The sequence below is a fragment of the Nycticebus coucang genome, chromosome 12, assembly GCF_027406575.1.
Source record: "Nycticebus coucang isolate mNycCou1 chromosome 12, mNycCou1.pri, whole genome shotgun sequence".
Classification (NCBI taxonomy): Eukaryota; Metazoa; Chordata; class Mammalia; order Primates; family Lorisidae; genus Nycticebus; species Nycticebus coucang.
In genome coordinates this window covers 99750114-99772194 of record NC_069791.1, presented here as the reverse complement: position 1 = coordinate 99772194, position 22081 = coordinate 99750114, and the positions used below count along the sequence as shown (strand labels likewise).

Below are 22081 nucleotides of genomic sequence, written 5' to 3'. Positions count from 1 at the left end.
TACCTTAAGCATGTCTCTGACCACCACCCCATTATTATTCGACGGTTAACTATTTTTTTTTTTTTTTGAGACAGAATCTCACTATGTCGCCCTTGGTAGAGTGCCATGACATCACAGCTCACAGCAACCTCGAACTCTTGGACTTAAACGATTCTCTTGCCTCAGCCTTCCAAGTAGCTGGGTCTATAGGCACCCACCACAACACCCGGCTACTAACTGGAGAACTGGAGATCTTAAACAGCAGAGATTTATCATCTCTCAGTTCTGGAGGCTGGAAGCCCAGGATGGAGGTGTTGGGGTTGGTTGCTTCACAGGCTCTGAGGGATAGTCTATTCCAGCCAGGCCTCTCTAAGTTTCTGGTGTTTTGCTGGCAATCTTTATCATTCCTTGGCTTATAGAAGGATCACTTCAAACTGCCTCCATCATGACAAGGTGCTTTCCCCATGTGCATGCCTGTGCCCAAATTCCCCTTTTTATAAGGACTCCAGCATTTTGGATTAGGGGGCCCACCTACTCCAGTGTAACCCCATCTTAACTAATCACATCTGCAATGACCCTATTTCCAAATAAGGTCGTAGTCTGAAGTCCTGGGGATTAGGGCCTCAATGCATGAATTTTTGGAGGACACAACGCATAACATCTCAATCATCTTTTGTCTCTTTTTTTATCTTTACTGCCACCTCTGTCTCTTGCCTAAACAACTGTCCTTTCAACTCTCTGCTCTCTTCCTCCATGATCTGTTCCAGCAACCAGAGTCATTTATCTGGTAATTAAACATTAAATGATCAGATAAATGGCTGGATAAAGTCATTAAACATTAAATCAGATTGAATCTCTGGTGTGAAGGAACCCTCTGAAAGCTTTCAAAACTGCAAACCGAAGCCTGTGCTGTTGTGTGCCCCACTCCCTGACCCCAGCCCTCCACCTCCACCCCAGTATCTGATCTCCCTGTTTCCCAGGTCCATGTCCCTTTTTCCCTCTGGAGCTCTGAATCTGCCATTCTTACACCAACGTGCTTCTTTCCTACATCCTTACTAGGCCAATTCCTGCCTTGGAGCTTAGAGCCACCTCCTCAGAGAAGCCTTCCTTGACTACCACCCCTGCTGGTTGCTTTCTTCACCCCTTGCCTCCTGAGCTGCCCGCTTCCTCTGTGCCTCCCTTAGCACCTGGGAAACACAAGTGCTGAAAGGGTGGGCTGACCTCAGGCAAGAAGTCAAAAGCCAGGCTTACTTCAGTGGAATGGGGTGACCTGTTGTCACCTGTTAGGTGACCTGCATTGAGGCCCTAACCCCCAGGACTTCAGAGCCATGGAGAAACCCAGATTTGGAAGCTTTTTTTTTTTTTTTTAGGAGAGACAGAATCTGACTTTATCACCCTCCGTAGAGTGCCATCGCATCACACAGCTCACAGCAGCCTCCAACTCCTGGGCTTAAGCGATTGTCTTGCCTCAGCCTCCTGAGTAGCTGGGACTACAGGCGCCTGCCACAGTGTCCGGCTATAGATTTGGAAACTCTTACTTCACTCCTGTCTTTGAACCTACTGGGTAGATTTGGGCATTGAGCTTCCAAGGCCTGTTTGCCATGGGGAAAGTGACCATAGCCAGGAACACTGGGTAACTGGCAATCATCTCAATGGCTTGGTCTGCAAGCCCTGCCTGCCCTTCTCAGATGTGGACATGGTGGCCAGCAGGACCTGGGAGTGCCAGGGCTCGCTGATTGGGTCTGGCCTGATGCCAGACCAACTCCTCGGGGTGCCTGTGTCTGCCTCCAGGGAGCCTGCTTGACTTGTTAGAAGCAGCTGTGCCCAGGCTGGGCTGTGGGCTCTTACCTGTCTGTTCACTCAGCCCCTGGTGTTTCTGTGCCAGGTTGGGGTGGGGCATAGGTTGTTTCTTTCCTGGCTTCCCTCTCAGAATTGGGCTAGGTGGGAAGGGCTCCACTCCCCACTCAGAGTCCCCTCCTGAATCCCCTCCTGGAGGTTCCCTGGTCCACTGGGCCCCTGACCTGTGGTCTGTGGGGAGTGTGACCTAGGGATCCCAGGAGGGAGAAGACCGAGCCTCAGCTGGTCTGGGGGCTGGTCTGGGGGTTGCAGAGCCAGTGCATTCCTTCTCCACCGGTGAGGAGCTCATCATGACCTGATTTCTGACAGTTGGTATGAAGAGGATGGTACGAGCCTCTGCTCCCCTCCCCCCCCCACCTGTTGTGAGGGGCACACATGCCCTTGGGGATCTCCATCACTCTTCTTGCCTTGGCCTGTCACTGTCTCAAAGAGGTGCTTACACCCTTCTACCCCTTTTTCTCCTCAGGTCTTTGAGTCCAAGGGGTGGCTCCCTGCCAGGGCCTGAGAACCCCTTGCCAGGGAAGGCCTGAACCTGGGAAGCCCCTCATTAGACCCAGTGCCTCCAGCTGCCTACCTTGTTGTCCCCTGGGGGCTCCAAGGGCATTGGAGGAGCCCCCATGCTTGGGAGGAGGGAGGGATATTTGCCTGGCACATAATAACCACCTACTGTTGACTGAGTGCCTGAATCCAGGTGGAGAGAACAACATGGACTTGGGTGGGTGAGAGGTCCTGCTCAGTGTCCGTCTCTGCCCCACAGGTGTCAGGCATGAGGGAGCTCTGGAGTCCACTCTGGCCCGAGGCTTCAACTCTTTTCCTGAAGCTATCTCCAGGTAGCAGGGGCTCCATTACCCCCCACCCTGGGGCAAGGGTTGGAACACCCACTCTTGGTAGCAACTTCCCCCTGCAGGGCTGGGTGGGATGACCCAAAGGGGCAACAGGGGCTGGTGGGCCAAGACATGGCAGTGCTGATGCTCTGACTTTGGGAGACGCTGGTGAAGATCACAGTGAATGAGGAGGGGGCTGGGCACTGCCAAGCAGGTAGTGGGCTCTGGGTCCTAACACCCCAGGCTGTCCTCTATAACTCTTGCCTATCCTATGTCAGACTGTGTTCGACACAATGATTTTTTGTTGTTGTTTATAAACAAAAATAAAAACACTTTAATTATTTTATGTAACCTAAAATAGATAATAAAATCATCACGTGAGTTCATATTTATGTTTTCCTCTTTTAAAAATGTAGGACAGAGGGCAGCGCCTGTGGCTCAAAGAAGTAGGGCACCAGCCCCATATGGCGGAGGTGGCAGGTTCAAACCCAGCCCCGGCCAAAAACTGAAAAAAAAAAAAAAAAAAAAAAAAGTAGGATAGGCTCAGCACCTGTACCACAGCGGCTAGGGCACCAGCCACATGCACCGGAGTTGGCAGATTCCAATCCAGCCCGGGCCTGCCAAACAGTGACAACTACAACCAAAAAATAGCTGGGTGTTGTGCCTGTAGTCCCAGCTACTTAGGAGGCTGAAGCAAGAGAATCACTTAAGCCCAAAAGTTTGAGGTTGCTGTGAACTATGATGCCACGACACTCTACCAGGGGCAACAGCTTAAGACTCTGTTTAAAAAAAAAAAAAAAATCAATAAAAATGTAGGATAGGCTCATTGCCCGTAGCACAGTGGTTGTGGCGTCAGCCACATACACTGAAGCTGGTGGGGTCAAACCCAGCCCAGGTCAGCTAAGCAACAATGACAACTGTAATAGAAAAATAGCCGGGCATTGTGGCAGATACCTGTAGTTCCAGCTACTTGAGAGGCTGAGGCAAGAGAAACACCTAAGCCCAAGAGTTTGAGGTTGCTGTGAGCTGTGACACCAAGGCACTCTACCAAGGGCGACATAGTGAGAGTCTGTCTCAAAAAAAAAAAAAAAAAAAGGAGGGATGGAAGGGTGGGCAGTGCCCACAGGCAATTCCGAGGGGCATCTGCCAAACTCAATAGTGATAATGACTTTGCAACACCTATGGCAGCTGTCTTGACAGAGGAGCTGAGACAGGAGATTGGGCTGGGGCCAGTGGGATTGAAGCCCACCTTGCAACCACAGAGACAGGGAGACAGGAAGGCTAGGGGCTCCTAGAGTCAGCCACTGCCCCTCATTTTTCAAACCTTATGTTCCTTGTTGACACCCTTGCTGCTCAGGAGTTCATAATGTTAAATCTTATCATGAGATGGTATTTTGCACTGTCATGCCAAGGACCCCAGAGATATAACACATGGTGAGGATTTGATCAAATAGGGTTTATTGGAAAAGCTGTCAGCAGAGAAAGTGGGAAGTAGCAGCCACCCTGCTGAGTTCTTCTGCATACTCTATAGACACCTTTCATGACAGGGACCTACTGTGTGCTTTGCTCTGTGACAAGGATACGGAAGGGGGGCATTGTGAGGGGTCTGGAACTACAGGGAAGTGGACTTACAAGGAGGAAGGCTCTGGAGCTCAGTGGCTAACATCAGTCTCCTGCTGTGGCTGAGCAGCCTCTGGGGTGGAAGTGGGCAGCCAGAAAGCCACCCAAGGCAATGGCAGCATCCAAATTCATATCCATCTGGGAGTCACAGTCTCAGTAGTGTGGGCTACCCATCTGTTCTCTGAAGTCAAAGCAGGTGTGGAGAAAAGGAAAGGGGTACCACCTTTGTCAATCAGTGTGAAGGAAGGACCTTCCTCTGACTCTCCTCATACTAGCTCTGGGTGACCAGGGCCCAGCCAATGGGATAGGGCCTGGTGGAGGTCTGCATTGCAGAGGGTCAGAGCTGGGAGACAGTGCAGGCTTTTCAGTAGCGATGGCTGTTATGACTTGCAGCATTTCTTGGTACTTCAGGGCTTTGTGCAGCTTCTTCATCTCCCTGCTGGCCTGACCAGAGATGCAGCTGGTCATGGCAAACTGGATTGTCCAGTTTGGGCCTTTCCTCTGGTGTGGCCTCCCTTGGTGTGCACACTGGCATCATGTGGATGGAGTCAGCTTGGGGTGCTGTGTCTATTCCCACAGGGCTGCATCTTTAACCTTGGCTGTGAGTTCACTCAGCCTCAGGGCAGGATGCTTCATAGCTAGGAGCACTGCCTAAAAGGTAGCCATGATGTAGGGTGTCCCCTACCAGGGACATCAGCAAATGGCAGGCTGGCTGGAAGCAAATGGCATAGCCTGAAAGGTGCTGTCATGTCAGTGGAGCATCTTCAGGACCTATGACATGTCCAGCTGTCAGTAGAGGCCAGCCAAGTAATGGGCCAGGCTGACAAAAGGGGACAGATCCCTGTCTGGAATGGTAGCCAGGGTCTTGTGGGGCAAACCTGCCTCTGGGGATGTCACTTCCATTTCAACCTTGCCCCAGCTTATAGTGACCAACCAGTTCAGAAGTCCCAGACAGGCTGAGGTGCAGAAGCAAGAGAATGGAACCTCTTCCTGTGACAAGACCTACTCCTTCAAGGCCTGGGGGAGGCCAGCAAGCTGGGGAAAGACCCCTCAGCAGCCCTCGTTCCAGGGTCCTCGTTCCAGTTCCCCCCACCTATTCATGGTCCAGTGTATATCTGGGCCAGGTGACCACCACTGCTCTGGCAAGGGGATCTCCCCCAGGTACTGCTCAACCAAACCTTGTCTCTTCTGAAGAATATGGCACAGAGACACATGGAGTGTGTGGCCAGCTATTGTTACAAAGGGGTCAGGGACACATACCAGCTCCATACAATGAGCTATAAAATAGGCTTTATCTGGGGGAGACATACATGGAGAAATAGTGGGTGTGCCCAAGCTGTCACTACCCCACAGTAGGATGGTGGCTTTGTGGCCAGCTTTTCAGGGGAGGGGGAGCCTGCTGCTTGGTTCCCCTGCACAGCCCTAGCATGACGGCAGGGACGGTGCTGCTGCTTACTCAGCCTTGATGACAAGTAGGGTCTCCCCAACAGATGTCAGTTTGACCTGCCTCTGATCAGCTTATCCAGCACTCCACTAAGCTGCCCAATGAGAGGAGGGGACAGGGCATCTATCTAACTCTCCTTAGAATCCAGCTGGACACAGGTAGCTGAGGATGCTGCTGGCCTCAGCAGGGTGCATCTGCTCATCGCTGACATCTGGGCTGGCTCCCATTGCTGGTAACAACACCTGCTATGGGAATCGTGCACACAGGGTTTAATTTAAGCTGGAAAACAGCGTAGAAGGGAGAGTTCAACAGAGGGCATAGCAAGGCCTCTGGTTTGGTCTGCTCTGTCAGTTGTTGGAATGGCATGCCAGGAGCAGGCAGCCAAAGAAAGACCAGGCACTAGGCACCTGGCCAGGCCTGGCATGGCTTGAACTGGTCTATGGAAGGCAGCTCAGCTAGAAGATGTGAGAACTTCAAGAAACACACATTGGCTCCAAGACACTGTTTTATGTTTCGCTTTATTAAGCTAAGCAGGGTCACCCCGGGTTGGAAAGTACTTGGGAAAGTCAAGTGCTCTGAAAATGCATGGGTGTTTGTGGCTTGGAGCAGCAGATCAGGGAGGAGGTATCTTTGTCCCGAGATGCTTCTTCACATCTTTCTGAGGTCAGGAAGGCATTGGCAGCCACTGCCCTGCCCCACAATAGGCATGATCGCCGGTGCCAGCTCCCAGCACTAGGCTTTGCCAACATGAGAACACCATCCAAGATTCCTGCTGGGAGACTTAAGGAAATGTGAAGGCCATTGATGCTTTGGAAGAGTGAAAAGTGTTTTCAAGCAAGATCTAAGTGCACGGGCAATGCTTGCATGGACAAGAAGCCTCCTCTGGGCTGGCAGAATTGTCTTCCTCTGTTCACGTAGGAGGAGATTCGCCTTCTTGAGACTCGCTATCCACCTGTGTATCTTTGATGTTCCTGATTATGAAGAAACACATATTCATCACATAGATTCAAACATAGTTCAGAATTTCTGGAATCTTTTTTCCTAGAGATAACCATTGGATAGATCATTTTCACACACACATACAGGTACATGCATCGTATCAATTCCTTTAATAGGCTGCTCCCTAACAAATACTTTGGGGACTCCCCTCCCTGCTTTCTACTGTAGCATGTTCTAGGGAGAAATACCCAATACTTCTGAGATGTCCCATCTCCTACCCCAGAAAGTTGTTAGGGACTCCCACATTGGCCTTTTCAAGGTTGTCAGGAAATGCAAAGTTCTTCCTTGTTCCTGTGATGAATTTGTTCACAGATTCTTCCTCACTTCAAATGGAGGCACCTAATTCCCCTCCCCTGGAGCGTGGGCTACTGTGGGGACCAAGTCCTAATGGACAGAATGAGGCAGTGCTGTGAATGGACACTGGCTATGAAAGTCACTGAGACTTCCTTCCTTTTTGTTGTATAACAGCTTTACTGAACTATGATTCAAACCCTAATTTCACCTTTGTAAAGTGAACGATTCAATGATTTGTGCAGATTTTATGCAGCCATCACTGCGATCACTTTTAGAGAATTTTGCCACTGCCCAAAGTAATCCCCTACCTTTCAACTCTCACCCTGGTACTTCCCAACTTTTTTTTTTTTTTTAGAGACAGAGTCTCACTTTGTCACCCTAAGGAGAATGCCATGGTGTCACAGCTCACAGCAACCTCCAGCTCTTGGGCTTAGGCGATTCTCTTGCCTCAGCCTCCTGAGTAGCTAGGACTACTGGCGCCAGCCCGGCTATGTTTTTGTTGCAGTTTGGCCGGGGCCAGGTTCAAACCTGTCACCCTCGGTATATAGAGCCAGTGCCCTAGTCACTGAGCCATAGGCACTGCTCAACTACTCTCCAACCTTCTTTGTCCTAGGCAACCACGAATCCACTTTCTTTCTCTATAAAACTTGCCTATTCTGGGGCGGCGCCTGTGGCTCAGTGAGTAGGGCGCCGGCCCCATATGCCGAGGGTGGCGGGTTCAAACCCAGCCCCGGCCAAACTGCAACAAAAAAAAAATAGCCGGGTGCTGTGGCGGGCGCCTGTAGTCCCAGCTACTTGGGAGGCTGAGGCAAGAGAATCGCTTAAGCCCAGGAGTTGGAGGTTGCTGTGAGCTGTGTGAGGCCACGGCACTCTACAGAGGGCCATAAAGTGAGACTCTGTCTCTACAAAAAAAAAAATAAAAATAAAAAAAAAATTTGCCTATTCTGTACATTTCCTATAAATGGGATTTTATATACTACATGCTCTTTTGTGACTAGCTGCTCTCACTTAAGATAATGTTTTTAAGGTTCATCCACCTCATGGTAAGTATCAGTACTTCATTCCTTTTTGTGTCCAAATATTTCACTGTATTGATAGACCACTTTTTTTTTTTTTTGAGACAGAGTCTCACTTTGTTGGCCTGGGTTGAGTGCTGTGGCATTGTAGCTCACAGCAACCTTAAACTCTCGGGCTCAAGTAATCTTCTCACCTCATTCTCCCAAGTAGCTGGGACTACAGGTGCCTGCCAAATGCCTGATTTTTAGAGAAGGGGTCTCACTCTTGCTCAGGTTAGTCCTGAACTCCTGAGCTCAAGCGATCAGCCCACCGTGGCCCACAGTTTGAGGTTGCTGTGAGCTACAATGCCACAGCACTCAACCCAGGCCAACAAAGTGAGACTCTGTCTCAAAAAAAAAAAATGTGGTCTATCAATACAGTGAAATCCATGAGTGCTAGGATTATAGGCATGACCCACTGTGCCCAGCCTAATAGACCACATTTTATTTACCCATTCATCTTTTGCTAGATATTTTGGATTGTTTTCAATTTTTGGCCATTACGAATAATTTTTTTTTTTTTTTTTTTTGTAGAGACAGAGTCTCACTTTATGGCCCTCGGTAGAGTGCCGTGGCCTCACACAGCTCACAGCAACCTCCAACTCCAGGGCTTAAGCGATTCTCTTGCCTCAGCCTCGCGAGTAGCTGGGACTACAGGCGCCCGCCACAACGCCCGGCTATTTTTTGGTTGCAGTTTGGCTGAGGCCGGGTTTGAACCCGTCACCCTCAGTATATGGGGCTGGCGCCTTACCGACCGAGCCACAGGCACTGCCCACGAATAATTTTTTTTTTTCAGAGACAGAGTCTCACTCTATCAACCTCAGTAGAGTGCCGTGGCATCACAGCTCATAGCAACCTCTAACTCCTGGGCTTAGGTGATTCTCTTGCCCCAGCCTCCCGAGTAGCTGGGCCTATACGCACCCGCCACAACACCCAGCTATTTTTTTTTGTTGTTGTTGTTGCAGTTTGGCCGGGGCCAGGTTCGAACCCTCCATCCTCAGAATATGGGGCCGGTACTCTACTCACTGAGCCACAGGCGCTGCCTATAAAGTTATACATCTTTTTTTTTTGGCCAGGCCAGGGTTTTTTTGGCCTCAACCTCCGGTATATGGGGCCGGCACCCTACTCCTTTGAGCCACAGGTGCTGTCCTCAGCTATTTTTTTGTAGTTGCTGTTTGGCCAGGGCAGGGTTCAAACCACCACCCTCGGTATATGGGGCCAGCGCCCTACCCACTGAGCCACAGGCACCGCCCCATTATGAATAATGCTGATAGAAATATTTGCATATATTTTTGTGTGGATATATGTTCTCCATTCTCTTAGTATATACCTAGGAGTGAAATTACTGGGTCACAGGGTAACACTATTTCTAAATATTTATTTATTTTTTTGAAGATAGAGTCTTATTATGTTGCCCTTGGTAGAGTGCTGTGGTGTCATAGCTCAAAGCAACCTCAAACTCTTGGGCTCAAGTGATTCTCTTGCCTCATCCTTCCAAGTAGCTGGGACTACAGACACCTGCCACAACACCTGGAGATATATATATATGTGTCTATACATTTTTTTTTATTGTAGTTGTTCTTGTTGTTTTGCAGGCCCTGGGTGGGCTTGAACCTGCCAGCCCCGGTGTATGTGGCTGGCACAGTAACCACTGAGCTATGAGCGCTGAGCCACTATTTCTAAACTTCTAAGGATCTGCCACACTGTTTTTCAAAGTGGCTACACCATTTTGCAGTCTCACCAAGAGAATGTGAGTGTTCTAATTTCTCCACATCCTCACCAATACCTGTTATTGTTCTGTCTTTCTTAATAGCCATCCTAGTGGGATAAAGTTGTATCTCACTATCATCTTATTTGCAATTCTTCAAGGCTAAGAATGTTGTGTACCTTTAATTATGCTTATTGGCCCTTTGTATATCTTGAATTTTGCATCAGAGAAATCAAATCTTTGGAAAACTTTGAATTCACATCCTTTGCTCATTTGTTAATCAGGTTGTCTCTTCATTGTTGTGTTTTAAGAATCCTTTATATAGGGGCGGCGCCTGTGGTTCAGTGAGTAGGGTGCTGGCCCCATATACGGAGGGTGGCGGTTTCAAACCTGGCCCAGCCAAACTGCAATAACAACAAAAAAATAGCCAGGCTGGTAGCTGTAGTCCCAGCTACTCGGGAGGGTGAGGCAAGAGAATCGTCTAAGCCCAAGAGCTGGAGGTTGCTGTGAGCTGTGATGCCACTGCACTCTACCAAAGGCAACAAAGTGAGACTCTGTCTAAAAGAAAAAAAAAACCCTTTATATGTTCTGAGTAAAAGTCCCTTACCAGATATGATTTGCAAGTAGGTCCTCCCATTCTGCAATTTGCCTTTCACTTTCTTCATGGTGTCATTTGAACACAAAAATTTTAAACTTTGGTAAAGTCCAACTTATCTCATCTTTGGTTGTTTGTGCTTTTGCTGTCCTATCTAAAATGTTTTGTCTGGCTGGGTGCCCATAGCTCAGTGTTTAGGGCACCAGCCACATGCACTGGGACTGGCGGGTTCGAACCCAGCCTGGGCCTGCTAAACAAACAAAATAGCCAGACATTGTGGAGGGGACCTATAGTCCCAGTTACTAGGGAGGCTGAGGCAACAGAATCTCCTGAGCCCGAGAGTTTGAGGTTGCTGTGAGCTATGACAGCACAGCACTCTACAGAGGGCAACAAAGTGAGACTCTGTCACAATTAAAAAAATAAATAAAATTTTTTGTCTAATTCAAGGCCACAAAGATTTATTCCTATCTTTTTTGGTTTTTGAGAGTCTCCCTGGGTAGAGTGCTGTGGTGTCATCATAGTTTACAGAAATCTTAAACTTTTGGGTTCAAGAGATCCTCTTGCCTCAGCCTCCCAAGTAGTTGGGACTACAAGTGCCCACCATCATCCCTAGCTAATTTTTCTATTTTTAGTACAGACAGGTCTTGCTTTTGCTCAGGCTGGCCTCAAACTTCTGATCTCAAGGGATCATCCCACCTCAGCCTCCCAGAGTGCTAGAATTACAGGCATAAGCTACCTCACCTGACCTATCTTTTTATTTTTATATTTATATTTTTATTTATTTTTGAGACAGTGTCTCTCTTTGTTGTCCTTGGTAGCGTACTATGGTATCATAGCTCGTGGCAACCTCAAACTCTTGGGTTCAAGTGGTTCTCTTGCCTCAGTCAGGTAGCTGGGACTACAGGTACCCACCAAAATGCCCAGCTCTTTTTAGTTATGGGGTCTCACTCCGGCTCAGGCTAGTCTGGACACCATAGCTCACGCAATCCACCTGCCTCAGCCTCCCAGAGTGCTTAGATTACAGGAGTGAGCCACTGCGCCTGGCCCCCATCTTTATATTTTTAAACAGTTTTACATTAGCTCTTACATTTAGATCTATAATCTAATTCTTTTTTTTTTTTTTGTGACAGTTTCACTATGTTGTACTTGGTAGAGTGCCGTGGTGTCGCAACAACCTCCAACTCTTGGGCTGAGCCACTATTTCTCCTCCCAAGTAGCTGGGATTACAGGCGCCCACCACAATGCCTGGCTATTTTTTTGTTGCGGTTGTCATTGTTGTTTAGCTGGCCTGGGCTGGGTTCAAACCTGTCTGCCTCAGTGTATGTGGTCGGCACCCTAACCACTGAGCAATGGGCACCAAGCCCTAAATATTTTTTAATAAGGTGTGGAAAAGGGACCCAACTTCATCCTTTCGTGGGCAAACATCCACTTGTCCCAGCACCACTTTTTTTTTCTTTAGAGACAGAGTCTCACTTTGTCGCCCTCAGTAGAGTGCTGTTGTGTCATAGCTCACAGCAACTTCCAACTCCTGGGCTTAGGTGATTCTCTTGCCTCAGTCTCCCAAGTAGCTAGAACTACAGGCATCCGCCACAACACTGGCTATTTTTGTTGTTGCAGTTTGGCCAGGGCCGGGTTCCAACCAGCCGCCTTTTTTTTTTTTTTTTTCAGACAGTCTCAAACTGTTGCTGGGATAGAGTGCTGTGGCGTCATATCTCACAGCAACCTCTAATTCTTGGGCTCAAGTGATCCTCTTGCCTCAGTTTTTCTATTTTTAGTATAGATGGGGGTCTCAATTTTTGCTCAGGCAAAATGGTCTCGAACTTGTGAGCTCAACCTAGGAACCACTCTGCCTCGGCCTCCTAGGGTGCTAGGATTACAGGTGTGAACCACCGCGTCCAGCCTCCAGCACCACTTATTGAGAATTCATTCCTCACTGTCTTGGCACCCTTGGCACCCAATTAGTTTTTAACTAATTGACATTGTGAGGTTTTACTTCTGTACTCTCAATTCTTTTTTTTTTTTTTTTTTGAGACAGAGTCTCACTGTGTTGCCCAGGCTAGAGTGCTGTGGCATCATCATTGCTCACAGCAACCTCAAACTCCTGGGTTCAAGCGATACTCCTGCCTCAGCCTTCTGAGTAGCTGGGACAATAGGTGCCCTGCTACAACACCTGGCTAGTTTTTCTGTTTTTTTTTTTTTTTTGTAGAGACAGAGTCTCACTCTATGGCCCTCGGTAGAGTGCCGTGGCCTCACACAGCTCACAGCAACCTCCAACTCCTGGGCTTAAGCGATTCTCTTGCCTCAGCCTCCCGAGCAGCTGGGACTACAGGCGCCCGCCACAACGCCCAGCTATTTTTTGGTTGCAGTTTGGCCGGGGCCGGGTTTGAACCCGCCACCCTCGGTATATGGGGCCGGCGCCTTACCGACTGAGCCACAGGCGCCGCCCGGTTTTTCTGTTTTTAATAGAGATGGGGTCTCACTCTTGCTCAGGCTGGTCTCTGACTCCTGAACTCAAGCTATTCGCCTACACTGGCCTCCAGGAAGGTTGGGATTACAGGTGTGACCCACTCCGCTCCCCCTAGAGTTCTTTTTTTTTTTTTTTTTTGTAGAGACAGAGTCTCACTTTATCACCCTTGGTAGAGTGCCGTGGCGTCACACAGCTCACAGCAACCTCCAACTCCTAGGCTTAGGTGATTCTCTTGCCTCAGCCTCCCAAGTAGCTGGGATTACAGGCGCCCGCCACAACGCCCGGCTATTTAGAGTTCTTTTCTTAATTTTACTTTTAGGTTGTTCATTGCAAGTGCATAGAAATACAAATGATCTTCTAACTTGAAACTTGGCTGGCCATGATTTATTAGTTGTAATAGACTTTTTAGGGGATTTCTTAAAATTTTTAAAAATATAAGATGTCATCCACAAATAGTTTTACTTCTTCTATTCCCAACTGGATGTCTTTTATTTATTTATTTATTTTTTTTGTAGAGACAAAGTCTCACTTTATGGCCCACGGTAGAGTGCCGTGGCCTCACACAGCTCACAGCAACCTCCAACTCCTGGGCCTAAGTGATTCTCTTGCCTCAGCCTCCCGAGTAGCTGGGACTACCGGCGCCCGCCACAACGCCCGGCTATTTTTTGGTTGCAGTTTGGCCGGGGCCGGGTCTGAACCCGTCACCCTCGGTATATGGGGCTGGCGCCTTACCGACTGAGCCACAAGCGCCGCCCAACTGGATGTCTTTTAATTCCTTCTTTCATCTAACTGCCCTGGCTAGAAGCTCTATTACAATGTTGATGAGAAAACAACAACAACAACAAACAAACAAACAAACAAAACCCAATGTTGATGAGAGGCAGCCAAGAGTAGAATCCCTGTCTCATTCCTTATCTTAGAGGGAAAAATCCAGGCTTTCACCATTAAGTATGATGCAGGTTGTGGGGTTTTCCATATATGTTCTTTATCAGGTTGAAGAAGTCCCCTTTATTCCAGTTTGTTGAGTGTTTTGTGTGTGTGTTGAGTGTTTTTATCACAACATGGTGTTAGATTATGTCAAATGCTTTACTGTCCATTCAATGATCATGTGGTTTTTATCTTTTACTCTATTGCTATAGTGTGCTAGTGGCCCCAAGGCTACCCCCAGTTTTGGTAATTTCACTAGAAGGATTCACAGGGTGCAGCATATAATCATTCTGGGGCTAAGGTTTTATTACAGTGAAAAGATACAGGCTGAGCACAGTAGCTCATACCTGTAATTCTAGCACTCTGGAAGGCTGAGATGGGAAGATCCCTTGAGCTCAGGAGTTCGAGACCAGCCCGAGCAAGAGTGAGACCTGACTCTACTAAAGATAGGACCGGTAGTCCTAGCTACTTGGGAGGCTGAAGCAGAAGGATGGTCAACCTAGGAGATGGAGGTTGTTATTAGGTAGGCTAATACCATGGCACTCTGGCTTAGGCAACAGAGTGAGACTCTGTCTCAAACAAAACAAAACAAAACAAAACAAAACAGATACAAAGCAAAATTAGCAACAAGAAAAGGCAAAGTTGAGAGGAGACCAGGCACGAGCTCCCAAAAGTCCTCACAGAATGTGCTTAATTCTCTGGCCATGAGTATGACATGTTGTCTACCAGGGAAGCTGCCTGAACCTAGGAGTCCAGGGTTTTGACTGGGGGCTGGTTCTGTGCCCAGATGACTGACTATAGTCACTGAATTTGACTCCAGAAGAAAAGCTGCTATTGAGCAAAAATCACATGAGTTAGTATACACAGATAAGAGTGAGCACCTGTGGGCAGTGCCTGTGCCTCGAAGGAGTAGGGCGCTGGCCCCTTAGACCGGAGGTGTTGGGTTCAAAAAAAAAAAAAGAGTGAGCACCTGTTATCTTTTAGTGACAGTATTGTATCCATATAGGGAACTATTTATTAGCCAATGGTCACTCTTGCACACAGGCTGCTCTAAGGGCAGCACCTCAGGCCTGCTATTACACTAATCAGATTTGGAATGTTAAACCAATATTGGATTACTGGGAGCTCACTTGGTCATGGTATATAATCTTTTTTTACGGTGCTGGATTCTGTTTGAAGGTATTTTGTTGAGGATTTTGGCTTTTCTTTTCTTTTTTTTTTTTTGAGACAGAGCCTCAAGCTGTCACCCTGGGTAGAGTGTTGGGGCTTTACAGCTCACAGCAACCTCCAACTCCTGGGCTCAAGCGATTCTCCTGCCTCTGCCTCCCAAGTAGCTGGAACTACAGGCGCCTGCCACAATGCCCAATATTCTATTTTTTGGTTGTAGCCGTCATTGTTGTTTGGAGGGCCCAGCTGGATTCCAACCCGCCAGCTCAGGTGTATGTGGCTGGCGCCTTAGCCACTTGAGCCATAGGCGCCGAGCCGGCTTTTCTTTTCTTTCTGAGACAGAGTCTCACTCCTTCGCTGTGGGGTTGAGTGCCGTGGTGTTATAGCTTACAGCAACCTCAAACTCTTCAGTCAAGTGATCCTCTTGTCTCAGCCTCTCAAATAGCTGGCACTACAGTTGCCACTACAACACTCAGCTTCTTTTAGAGATGTGTTCTCGCTCTTGCTCAGGCTGGTCTCGAACCCCTGAGCTCAAGCAATCCACCTTCCTCAGCCTCCCAGGATTATAGGCAAGAGCCACTGTGCCAGGCCTGGAGTTTTGCTTTCATATTCCTAAGAGATTCTGGTCTGGTGTTTTTTTTGTTTTTTTGTTTTTTTTTTGTGATACCTTTGCTTGGTTTTGGTAGTAGTATATGAATTGGAAAGTGGTTGTGAAGATTGATGTTAATTCTTCTTTAAAGGTTTGTTAGACTTCATAGTGAAGTCTTCTGGGCCTAGGCTTTCCTTTCCTTTATGGGAAATTTAAGATTACTAATTTGATTCTTTTACTAGCTGCAGGTCTAGTCAGTATTCTATTTCTTTTTAAGTCAGTTTTAGTAGCTGATATCTTTCTAGGAATATTTTCATTTCATCTAAGTTATCTAATTTGTTGGCATACCATTATTCATTAGTATTCCCTTATAATCTTTTTTTTTTTTTTTTTTGTAGAGACAGAGTCTCATTGTACCACCCTTGGTAGAGTGCCGTGGCATCACACGGCTCACAGCAACCTCCAGCTCTTGGGCTTACGTGATTCTCTTGCCTCAGCCTCCCGAGCAGCTGGGACTACAGGCGCCCGCCACAACCCCCGGCTATTTTTTTGTTGCAGTTTGGCCGGGGCTGGGTTTGAACCCGCCACCCTCGGTATATGAGGCCGGCGCCCTACTCACTGAGCCACAGGGGCCGCCCCCTTATAATCTTTTAAAAATTACTATAAGTGGTAATGTCTCATCTTTCATTCCTGATTTCAGTAATTTGGGTCTGCTCTTTCTCTTTAATTTTTTGGGTTAGACTAGGTAAATTTATTTATTTATTTTTTGAGACAGAGTCTTACTATGTTGCCCTCAGTAGAGTGCTGTGGTGTCACTGCTCACAGCAATCTCCAACTCTTGGGCTTAAGCCATTCTCTTGCCTCAGCCTCCCAAGTAGCTTAGCTGGGACTACAGGCACCCACCACAATGCCTGGCTATTTTTTTTGTTGCAGTTGTTTAGTTGGCCTGGGCTGAGTTCGAACCTGCCACCCTTGGTGTATGTGGCTGGCACTGTAACCACAGTGCTACAGGCGCTGAGCCTATTTTTTTTTTCGGAGACAGAGTCTCACTTTGCCGCCCTCGGTAGAGTGTGGTGGCATCACAGCTCACAGCAACCTCCAGCTCTTGGGCTTAGGCAATTCTCTTACCTCAGCCTCCCGAGGAGCTGGAACTACAGGCACCCGCCACAATGTCCAGCTATTTTTTTGTTTTGCAGTTTGGCCGGAGCCGGGATCAAACCTGGTACCCTCCGTATGTGGGGCTGGCGCCTTAGTCATTGAGCCACAGGTGCTGCACCTGAGCCTATTTTTTTTATTTTTTTATTTTTGGAGACAGAGTCTTACTTTGTTGCCCTCAGTATAGTGCCCGGGCATCACAGCTCATAGCAACCTCAAACTCTTGGGCTGAAGTGATTCTCTTGCTTCAGCCTCCCAAGTAGCTGGGACTATAGGTACCTGCCACAACGCCTGGCTATTTTTTAGAGATGAGGTCTCGCTCTGGCTCAGACTGGTCTCAAACCTGTGAGCTCCAGCAATCCACCCACGTCGGCCTCCCAGAGGGCTAGGATTATAGGCATGAGCCACCGTTCCCAGCCTAGGTAAATTTAGATATGACAATTTTTGTTGTTCCTTTCAAAGGAACTTCTGGTTTTATTTTCTCTACTCTTTATATTCACTATTTCATTAATTTCTGTTCTAATCTTTATTTCCTTCTTTCTGCTAGACTTAGGTTTAGGTTTTTCTTTTTATAGTATCTTAACATATAAGTTATTGATTTGAGACTATTTTTCTTTCTTTTTTTTTTTTGAGACAGAGTTTCACTCTGTGCCCTGGCTAAAGTGCCATGGTATCATAGCTCACAATGACCTCAAACTCCTGGGCCCAAGTGATTCTCTTGCCTCAGCCTCCCAAGTAGCAGGGACTACAGGTACCTGTTACAACACCCAGCTAATTTTTCTGTTTTTAGTAGAGACAGGGTCTCCCTTTTGCTTAGGCTGGTCTAGAACTCTTGAGCTCAGGAAATCCAATCACCTTGGCCTCCCAGAGTGCTAGGATTATAGGCATGAGTCTCACTATGTCACCCTCAGTAGAGTGCAGTGGCATCATAGCTCACAGCAACCTCCAACTCTTGGGCTTAAGTGATTCTCTTGCCTCAGCCTCCCAAGTAGCTGGGACTATAGGAGCCTGCCACAATGCCCGGCTATTTTTTGGTTGTAATTGTCACTGTTGTTTGGCAGGCCTGGGCTGGGTTTGAACCTGCCAGCTCTGGTGTATGTTGCTGGCGCCCTAGCCACTAAGCTATAGGTGCCGAGCCCTTTTCTTCTTTTTTAATATAAGTAAACAGCTATAAATTTTCCTCTATTATTATTTTTCTAAGTATTATTTTTGTTGCATCCCATACATTTTGTTATATTGTGTCTCTATTTTCTTTCATTTCAAATTATTCTCTAATTTTCCTTATTGATATATTCAATGACTCATTTTCTTAGGAGTGTGTTGTTTAATTTCCAAATATTTGTGAGTTTCCCAAATTTCTTTCTATAATTGATTTCTAATTTCATTTCATTGAATGAATTTTATTTGTTATAGGGCATATACTTTGTTAGACTTCAATCTTTTCAAATTTACAAAGTCTTGTTTTATGGCCTAGATATGGTCTATCCTGGAGAATATATGTGCTTAAGAAGAATATAAATTCTGCTGTTGGCAGCTTCCTTCTTGCTCTGCTCTCTCTGGGGTCATTCACTTCAGGGAAAGATGCCTGCCATATTTGCAGACACTCAGGCAGCCCTTTGGAGAGGTCCATATGGTGAGTAAGCCTTCAGGGGACTGCAGCCCTGGCTGACATCTTCTCTTCAACCACCCAGTCCCACCATCTCCACAATCTTGACCCATAAAATCTGACAGAGACAGTAAATATTTGTTGTTTGAAGCCACTGAGTTTTGGTGTAATTTGTGATAAAGCATTAGATAACTAATACAATTACCCATGAGTATGATGGCTTTCAGGAGGACAAGTCTTGAAGCACAGTTGAACTTTAGGCAGACGTTTTATCTTTTCTGAGAAAAAAATTGAAACATGAATTAATAAATCTTAGTGAACCTGACAGAATCAATAACACATTCCTAATTAATGATAACCTCAATGTCTTTTTTTTTTTTTTTGAGACAGAGTCTCACTATGTCACCCTTGGTAGAGTGCCATGGCATCACAGCTCCCAGCAACCTCAAACTCCTGGGCTTAAGCGATTCTCTTGCCTCAGCCTCCCAGTAGCTGGGACTACAGGCGCCAGCCACAATGCCAGGCTATTTTTTGTTGCAGTTGGCCCTGGGTTCGAACCTGCCAGCCTCGGTGTGTTTGGCTGGCGCCGTAACCACTGTGCTATGGGCACTGAGACAACCTCAATGTCTTTATGATGAAGACAACCAGATGGAGTCAGTGAATGTGATTTGGGGAGTCACAGGGGATTCTTGGGTTTATTTGTTTGTCTGAGACAGAATCTCACTCTGCTGCCCATGCCAGAGTGCTGTGGTATCAGCCTAGCTCACAGCAACCTTACTTAAACTCCTGGGTTCAAGCAATCTTCCTGCCTCAGCCTCCGAAGTAGCTGGGACTATTCGCATCCTCTATTGTAACACCCGGCTAAGTTTTTCTATTTTTTTTTTTTTTTTTTCTTTTTGAAACAGAGTCTCACTTGTTGCCCTGGTAGAATGCCCTGGCATCAGAGCTCACAGCAACTTCAAACTCTTGGGCTCAAGTGATTCTCTTGTCTCAGCCTCCTGAGTAGCTGGGACTACAGGTGCCTGCCACAATGCCCAGCTATTTTTAGAAATGGGGTCTCGCTTCTTGTACCCTCAATGAATCCCCAAGAATAAAAAAAAAAATGGGGTCTCACTCTTGCTCAGGCTGGCACTAAATTCTGTGAGCTCAGGTGATCCGCCTGCCTTGGCCTCCCAGAGTGCTAGGATTACAGGCGTGAGCCACCATGCCCGGCCTCTTTTTTTTTTTTTTTTTTTGAGACAAAGAGTCTTATTTTATCCCCCTTGGTAGAGTGCCATGGTGTCATAGCTCACAGCAACCTCAAACTCTTAGGCTTAAGTGATTCTCTTGCCTCAGCCTCCCAAGTGGTAATCTGCCTGCCTGGGCCTCCCAGAGTGTTAGGATTATAGCCATGAGCCACTGAACCCAACCTGCTTTTCTATTTTTAGTAGAGATGGGGGTCTGACTCTTGCTCAGGCTAGTCTCAAACTCCTGGGCTCAAGAGATCCTCCTAGTTAGGCCTCCCAGAGTGTCAGGATTATAGGCATGACCCACCACACCCATCCTTGTTTTTAAGTGACAGTGTCCTCCCACCTCAATCTCTTGAGTTGCTGAGATTTCAGGTATGAACTACCATACCTGACTGAAATTCTAGTTTTCTACCACCCAGAACTACCTGTGACTAGTAAAATAAGTTACTTGAGGTCCTAAGAGTCAGTCTTTAGCTCCTATCATTAAAAGAATTAGGAGTGGCTCGGACACCAAGACTGGAGGGTTTGAATCTGGCCTGGGCCAGCTAAACCAAAAAATAGCCGGGCATTGTGGCGGGTGCCTATAGTCTCAGCTACTTGGGAAGCTGAGGCAAAGGAATCACTTAAGCCCAAGAGTTTGATGTTGCTGTGAGCTGTGACACCACAGCACTCTACTGAGGGCAACATAGTGAGACTCTGTCTCAAAAAAAAAAAAAAGAATTAGGAGTCAACTAAATATCAAAGATGAGATGGTTTTCACTAGGCCATAGCTACTCTACAACTTCTACTTTTTTCTTTTTTTGAGACAGAGTTTTGCTCTGTCAACCCATGTACAGTGCAGTGGCATCATCATAGTTTATTGCAACTACAAACTCCTGGGCTCAATGATCCTCCTGTCTCGGCCTCCCAAGTATCTGGGACTACAGGTATCTACCACCACGCCTAGCTAATTTTTCTATTTTTGGTAGACATGGGGTCTCGCTTTTGTTCAGGCTGGTCTCAAACTCCTGAGTGCAAGGGATCCTCCTACCTTGGCCTCCCAGAATGCTAAGATTATACGGGTGAGTGATATTGCACTGGCCTACAACTTCTACTACTTATTTAAGCCAAATGGTTGCTTCCTCATGGAAATCCCTTATTTAAAATACTTTTTTTCTTGGGTGGCGCTGTGGCTTAGTGAGTAGGGTGCCGGCCCCATATACCGAGGGTGGTGGGTTCAAACCCAGCCCCGGCCAAACTGCAACAAAAAAATAGCCGGGTGTTGTGGCAGCACCTGCAGTCCCAGCTACTTGGGAGGCTGAGGCAAGAGAATTGCCTAAACCCAGGAGTTGGAGGTTGCTGTGAGCTGTGATGCCATGGCACTCTACCAAGGGTGATAAAGTGAGACTCTGTCTCTAAAAAAAAAAAAAATTAAAAAAATACTTTTTTTCTTTTAGTTGTTTTATATAACTTGGATTAATTTCTATGTTTTATATAATGTGGTCTTCTATTTATTTATTTATTTTTGTAGAGACAGAGTCTCACTTTATCACCCTTGGTAGAGTGCTATGGCATCACACAGCTCACAGCAACCTCCAACTCCTGAGCTTAGGAGATTCCCTTGTCTCAGCCTCCAGAGTAGCTGGGACTACAGGCGCCCACCACAACGCCCGGCTATTTTTTTGTTGCAGTTTGGCTGGGGCTGGGTTTGAACCCACCACTCTCAGTATATGGGGCCGGTGCCCTGCCCACTGAGCCACAGGCGCCGCCTATATATAATGTGGTCTTTATAATGCTTTCCAAAGACTGATTTTATATTCTGTTCACACGAAGGGAACCCATTTTTCTTTTTCTTTTCTTTTTAGAGACAGAGTCTCACTTTGTTGCCCTTGGTAGAGTGCTGTGGCATAACAGCTCACAGCAACCTCCAGCTCCTGGGCTTAGGCGATTCTCTTGCTTCAGCCTCCCAAGTAGCTGGGACCACAGGTGCCCGCCATAATGCCTGGCTATTTCTTTGTTGCAGTTTGGCTGGGGCATGTTCGAACCCACCACCCTCAGTATATGGGGCTGGCCCCCCCCTCATCGAGCCACAGGCACCGCCTAGGAACCCATTTTTCAATTCAATAAAATTAATTATTGGCCTAATGCTCAAGCCTATAATTCTAGCACTCTGGGAGGCCAAGGAAGGAGTATTGCTTGAGCTCAGGAGTTTGAGACCAGCCTGAGCAAGAGTGAGACCCTGTCTCCACTAAAAATAGAAAAAAATTAGGGCAGTGCTTGTAGTTCAGTGGGCAGGGCACCGGCCATATACAGTGAGGCTTGCAGGTTTGAACCTTGCTTGGGCCAGCTAAAGCAACAATGACAACTGCAACAAAAAAAATAGCCAGGCATTATGGCAGGCTCCTATAGTCCAGGTACTTGGCAGGCTGAGGCAAAAGAATTGCTTAAGTCCAAGAGTCTGAGGTTGCTGTGAGCTATGATGCCATAGCACTCTACCCAGGGTGACACAGTGAGACTCTGTCTCAAAAAAAATAAATAAATAAAAAGAAAAATTAGCCAGGCATTTTGGTAGGTGCCTGTAGTCCCA

The 22081-nt window shown here is 47.2% G+C and overlaps 1 protein-coding gene across 10 annotated transcripts in view; it reads right to left on the bottom strand.

Annotated features, from left to right (window-relative positions):
• Positions 1–6223: 6223 nt before the first annotated feature.
• Positions 6224–22081, bottom strand: part of FLYWCH1 (FLYWCH-type zinc finger 1) — a 63733-nt gene continuing 47875 nt past the window's right edge. For all 10 annotated transcript variants that reach the window (XM_053554230.1, XM_053554234.1, XM_053554236.1 and 7 more), the window contains 2 exons: positions 18492–18564; positions 6224–6695 (listed from right to left, as the gene is read on the bottom strand). In XM_053554230.1, the coding sequence (XP_053410205.1) occupies positions 6635–6695; positions 18492–18564 (134 nt within the window). In that variant the 3' untranslated portion in view covers positions 6224–6634. The remainder of the gene's footprint in view (positions 6696–18491; positions 18565–22081) is intronic.